The 6,678-nt window shown below is 34.1% G+C and overlaps 1 protein-coding gene across 1 annotated transcript; it reads right to left on the minus strand.

Moving 5' to 3' along the window:
* Positions 1–711: 711 nt before the first annotated feature.
* Positions 712–2,964, minus strand: LOC114412581 (protein SODIUM POTASSIUM ROOT DEFECTIVE 3-like). Its single transcript, XM_028376523.1, has 3 exons — positions 2,490–2,964; positions 1,429–1,504; positions 712–1,120 (listed from the first exon to the last, which is right to left on the minus strand). The coding sequence occupies exons 1-3, from the start codon at positions 2,787–2,789 to the stop codon at positions 996–998; spliced, it is 501 nt and encodes a 166-aa protein (XP_028232324.1). The 5' UTR covers positions 2,790–2,964; the 3' UTR covers positions 712–995.
* Between the last annotated feature and the right edge of the window lie 3,714 nt (positions 2,965–6,678).

The raw sequence follows: 6,678 nt of genomic DNA on the forward strand, positions 1-6,678 counted from the left end.
GTGTCTTCTTATAAAGCCATTACTAAACAAGGTGTTGATGGATCAAGTTGTTAGCTGCAATGAGAGTAATTCATCCCAAAAAGACACTGCTGTCACTATATCATTAGTATTATTATACAAGAAGTCATCCACTCTGTGATTACCTTATGCTTTGCCTGAATTACCTTATGATTTCTGTCAATCAGCTTATTTTCTGTATTATTAGTGCCTTTTGAGTATTAATTACACTACATTTCACGTCTGTCCACTATTCACCTATCTTATGGGCCATTACTTAAGTTACAACTTGATGGTAATATTCTTGGTACTTTTGGAAAAACTACTTCACTTCATCCAAAAAAAGTTCTGTCTAAAACTTTAAATTAATAAAAGGTGTCCGTAGTCGATCTGTAGATCAATTGCCACATAAACCTTGAGGCATGTCGATGACAATACTAAAATTTAACAAGGTTGTCCTCGGTGAATAAATATGACAAGTCTACGTAACCAGATGAATAAATATGACAAGTCTATTTAATCATATATGAGCACAAGTGATTATTGTATTTGACATAAGACAAATTAAACAGCCGAGACATTGCATAATGAGACTGACACCTGTATTATTTTGTCATCTTCCTCTTGTATTCTTTTATGGAAAATTGGAAAATATAACTAGACGAGAAAGAAAATTCAAAAGTCAAGAAGTGAAACAGCTTTTGCTCACACTGGTTTTAAGCATTGCAACTATAATTAGAATGCCATAAAAGAAAGAAAACTGCAAAGTGGAAATGGGGGGTAGATACCATTAAATTGTCATTGAACATCACCACCAGAATCAAGTCACTTGAGCAGATTTCTACCCACCCCCTTCCCTAATTTTATTGTGTTGAGGACCACCAGGTCCACCACCATATAAAAGATGTTAACAAATGAGATGGCTGAGGTAATTTTCTAACTTTTTGACTCTAGTTCTGCATCTTCTGTGCTTCCCTTTTAAGGTACTCTGAAGTGCTTTAACAAGCAGTCCAGAACTCTGCTCTTTTCACCTTTGAAATACTCTCAAGGACTTCTACTGGTGAAATGTGCCCCATCACTGTCACCCTCTTAGATTCTACATCTATACTGAATGATGTAACTCCTGAAATTGTATGTTTAAAAACGTTAGAACCTTTTTTTTTTCAAAAAAAGAAGAAGAAAAGAAATGTTAGAACCTCAATATAATTCAGTCATTTGGCTGAACCCCAAATTTGCTCAAGTACAAAACAGAAACTCCCACAAATAAGGTAAAGTGGGCCATCTAGTGTTCTTAGAGCTTATATGATATATATACAATTTATTTTAGAATACAAAAATATATGATGCTGAATAGATGATTTATTCAAGTGTTACTTTTTCCCCCTACTTTTACCCTGTGAATAAGGGTATATAACTAGTATTGATGAATACCTTCCATCTTAGACAGATGTTTTTTCACCTTTCCAGCACATCCTTGACAATGAATTGCAACCCGCATCACAACCACCTGCATTTAACACTCTTCAATAATAAAATTTCAAATATGATAGAGTACACGTGAAGTGTTAACATTTTCTTATCGTATGTCACATACAATCATAAAGAGATTTGAACAAGAGATTCCATTATTCCGTTCAAAATTTAATATGTGAGAGTGACCATATATGACTCTAGGGCACATACCTTCCTCGGTGGCAAACTATAAAGGAAAAAAATAGAAAATTTATATAGAAGGGTTTTTTTTTTTTTTTTTATGTAGAAGAGACAAAATCAAACGACGTGTCCTCTGATAACACCATTCACATTCATGTGTTTTGTCTAATAAAATTCCCATTTGCACAAAAAGGACATAATCATTCTGCTTTCTCTAAGGAATATGTATGGGACACGGTCAAGTAATATGCATGTGAGACATGTTGAAACCTCTGCAAATGACAAATATGAGGAAGACAAATAATGGAGATCATTTGTTTCCTTGCTGAATCCACCTGACACTAGTGGTTGCTATAGTCCCAGCCATTGCTATTAATCTAACAAATAATCAATTAAAGGGGAAAAATGGATCATACTCTAGTGAGTTGTGTTGACCCCATAGCAACTGTAGTTGAAAAGCCCAACAAGACCAACATTTATGAATCATCATCCAAACTCTACTTCCATTTCATAGCTTCTTTATGGTCCTGGTTTTAATTATGACATATTATTTTGATTGCTTTCTTGATTATCAGATAAATGTAGTTATGTCACATAAAGAGGGTATATTGTTTGATTGTTTCAATAACTTATATTTAAAACTTTGAACTACTACTATACAAGATTTACTCCATTTCCATGATAAATTGGTGTTGTGAAAACAGAAAACATGAATTAGTGCAATGTATTCCATATAATATTTGTAAGAGAAACTCAAAAAAAAAAAAATGCTCATGCCAAAAATGACATTTGCATAAACCTACACCAAGTGAAGTAGAACACATGTGAACTTAACAAACCTGAAAGACATTATTATCTGTCTGTGTTTTCAGAAGTTCCCTTGGTTCATTGGCTTGAACCTGATCCTGCCCTCTAAGCTTGATCTTTGGAACTGGATTAGACCTTGGAGGTTCAACAAGTTTGGAGTACTTGGCATAGTTGATCAACCTTGTATCATCAAGAAACACTCTTCTTTCAAGCTTCTTAGGCACAACTACAGATCGAGGGTCACGAGTACTCATGCACACAGCTGTTGAAGCCTGAGAGCGACACATGAAACCCCTTCTCATAATTTTCCTTTCACTGCTTTTCAGGCTCATCACAAGTTACTACAACACAAATGAAGAGTGGAAACTGTGGAAGTTTTGAAGGCAACAAAAGATGGGGTTGGCGTGCAAATATTATACTATTGCAACGCTAATGCTGGCTTTCTGACTTGGAGAGAATAGCAGAAAGTGACACACATGCTGTCATAAGCTAACAATAGGTTACTGCCAGTGTAGAAATGATATTGGCAATTCATCTATTATGCATATACCTAGGACGTGAAAGTGTCCAAAATGATGTCCTTGTCATTGATTAATGCAGAGAATTTGACAATAGCTTTATTTTGCTGAGAAGAAAAGAACTTCAAACAGAAGTAAGTTGATTTATTAGGGTGAAAATTAGACAAAAACATAATATTAATGAACATGGGGTTTAGTGTTTGTTTTACCAAAAATTTTGTTTTGACTAGATAATCAAACTGATTTTCAAAAGTTATAACTTATAACGGATATGATCTCATCGCCTAAATATTTCTTCAGATATTCACCCTTCATTTACATTTGATGGTAATAGAACCGATCAATTAATTTCATTAAATGGATAATGTGGTGTGTGACTCAAAATCACAATTGGCACAAGTGAGAAGACTTTAAAGTAGTGTTGTCATAACTGTTTTTAGTTATTATAACTGAATTGGTTTTGGCACCAAAGTATAGCCTTTGTTCCTAGGACTAGCTTTTAGAGTGTATATATACTCTTTGATCATGTAATACACAAAGAGTTTTTTTGAGGCTGTAAAGACAAAGGAGTTGCAGGAAATTTAGAGGGTTCTTAAAGGAGGTAGTGAGCTAGGTGATTGAGAGAGGTTTTGAAAAGAGAAACCAAGAGAGATCAAAGCTAGTTGATGCTTGTATTGAACTTGTAATTTCATGATCAATGTGATGATGAGGAGCTGCACTTTCCCGTGGATGTAGGTGCTTGCCAAACCACGTAAATCTTTGGGTCTTATTCTGCTGTGCTTGTTTTCTGTTTTTCTAGTTTTTGATCTTGTGCAGGTTTAAGAGTTGGAGAACTTATACAAAGAACCAACAAGTGGCGTCGTCTGTGGGGAGATCAAGATCAAGAAAGATGGGAACAAAAAAGTACGATATTGAGAAGTTTTCAGGGGAAAATGACTTCGGGTTATGGAGAATTAAGATGGAAGCAATCTTGATTCAACATGACTGTGCAGAAGCTCTTAAAGGAGAAGAAAGGATGTATGAATCTCTAAGCTCAAAAGAGAAATCAAAGATGATTGATAGAGCCAGAAGTACAATCATTCTATGCCTTGGAGATAAAACTTTAAGAGAAGTTGCAAGAGAAAAGACAGTAGCCTCAATGTGGTTGAAACTGGAGTCATTGTATATGACAAAGTCCCTTGCAAATCGGCTATGCTTGAAGCAACAACTGTACACCTTCAAGATGACAGAGTCAAGAACAGCCACTGAACAATTGGCTGATTTCAACAAGATTCTTGATGATTTGGAAAATATTGAAGTAAAGCTTGAAGAGGAGGATAAAACTCTCTTGCTTCTGAATTCCTTACTAAAATCCGTTGAACATTTCAAGGATGCAATTCTTTATGGCAAACATCAAGTCATTACCCTAGAAGAAGTCTAGACCTCAATAAGGACCAAGGAGATGCAAAAACAGCAAGACTCCAAATCTGAGGATAATGGCGAAAGCCTGAACATTTCAAAGGGAAGGAATGAAAAGAAGGGAACAAGAGGAAAGAAGTCCAGATCAAGGTCAATGGATTCAAAGAATGGCCAGAAAATAAAGTTCAAATGCTTTAATTGTCACAAAACTGGTCATTTCAAGAAAGACTGCCCAGACAAGATCAAGAAAGGATCTTTGGACTCTGCTGACATAGTTGAAGGGTTATGAGAGTGCAGGTGTTTTAGTAGCTTCTAATACCAAAACACAAACAGAATGAATTATGGATTCTGGATGCTCATATCATAGCAGCCCGAGAAAGGACTATTTTGAGACCTTGGAACTGAAACCAGCACGAGCTGTACTGCTAGGAGACAACTATGTAACATCTCAATTTTCGTAAACTAGATTAAAAATGATTGTTATTTATAAATAAATAGAATTTTAAAAAAATGATGAGATTTTATAAATAAATAAATAAGGAGATATAATTATTAATTAAAATAATGATTTGAGAGAAAATAAAAAGGGTATTTTGTTTATTTGTTTGATAGAGAATAAAATAAAGTTTGTTTTTATAAAATAATAAATAATAAATAAATAAATAGAGTAAATAATAGGTCGTAAATGCCCCTAGCTATAAATAACAACATGCTAGGTCAGTTTTCAGACTGACTCATCTGCCTCACAATTTCGTTTCTTCTCTCTTCTCCCAAAACTCTCTCTTTTTCTCGCAGGCCACCTAACCTGTCTCAGAAAAACGACGATCTCGGACTTGTTCACCGTTGGATCGTGGTGAAATTTGAGCACTATGTTTGCATCCCAATTCCGAGCATTCTCACCGTTGGGAATTTGGATATCATCTTTGAGCTAAGAGAAATACCTTTTGCATTATAGCCTTTTCCTTTCCTGTAGAAACCCAAAACGGTCTCAGTAAAATTACGATCCTGGTTTCTTTAACCGTTGGATTTTGCATAAAATTTGGATATGTTGTTTGAAATTCAATTTTGAAATCTTTCACCGTTGGGATTTGCGAGATAATGTTCGTGGAGGGAGAAAAAGGAATCGCATGAAGACAATACAAGTGAAGGTTTCAATCTCTTCTCCGTCTCTCTGACGTTTGGGAACTCTATCAGAGCAGTCGGAGGAAAAATTGGAGGAATCTCAGGGAACCACTAGAGATGCCACTGTCGTTGTTGGAAGACACGTGAGCCCACTTATAGGTAAGGGATGAGTTATTCACAATTGGGAATTAGTGAGAACATGTGTAGGGATCCTTAGAGATATCAATTGGAATGAGTTTTGGGGGTGTTTTTGTAATTTTCATTTTATCCTTATAATTATTACAGTGAATTATATATGTTTGACAGACCAATTTTTGTGAAATTGATATGCTATTGTGTTGAGCGTGAACTCTATAAATCAAGTACTTTTTCTAATTAATATGAATTGATGAAATAAAGTAAGGAAAAATTTAGAGAGAGATATTGATTTTGTATTTTCTCTTTTTCTTGTTGTTTAGGTTTTTATATATAATTTAAAAAATTAATATCATAATTGAAACTGACCAAAGTGTTCATATAATTATTTAAAATTTGTGCATTGAAAGCTTACTTTGAAATTTGTGATTCAATATGATGTATGCTAGTTTATAGATATAGAGGTAGTTATTTATATTAATAATTTATGTAATTAATATTGTAGAGTGTTATAGTATGATTCCAAAAATTATTAAGTGTTGGAGTTTGAGAATATTATGGTTAAATTTCATGAACATGTGTATGTTGTACCTTATGAATATCATTGAGAATATTATGAGATGGTTGATGTGATGTTATGAGATGTTAAAGTGTGAACATGATATTCGATTGTGAATAAGTGGATGTGTTAACACTAGATGTTACATTAATTATATCGTGAGCTATGAATTATACAATAACCTAACCAGTGTTTATGTGCAATGTTAAAGAGAAAGTGTATGTTCCTAGTTAGGAACCAGTGTTAAATTGTAGCGCAATTGTGTTAAACATGTTTGAAACATGAGTGTGAGGTCATGGTATTGTATAATTCATGAGCAGTGCTTATAAATGAAATATGTGATGAATTGTGGAATAATATGTTGCCTTGAGATTATAATATTGTTATTGAGATCGAGTAAAAATGTAAAGTAGAACAGGTGTTGAATTGTGAGATACGTGAAAACATGTGATGGTGGATTGCGACATTATGAGATGTGAAATTGTGAAT

This window comes from Glycine soja, chromosome 5 (genome assembly GCF_004193775.1).
Source record: "Glycine soja cultivar W05 chromosome 5, ASM419377v2, whole genome shotgun sequence".
Classification (NCBI taxonomy): Eukaryota; Viridiplantae; Streptophyta; class Magnoliopsida; order Fabales; family Fabaceae; genus Glycine; species Glycine soja.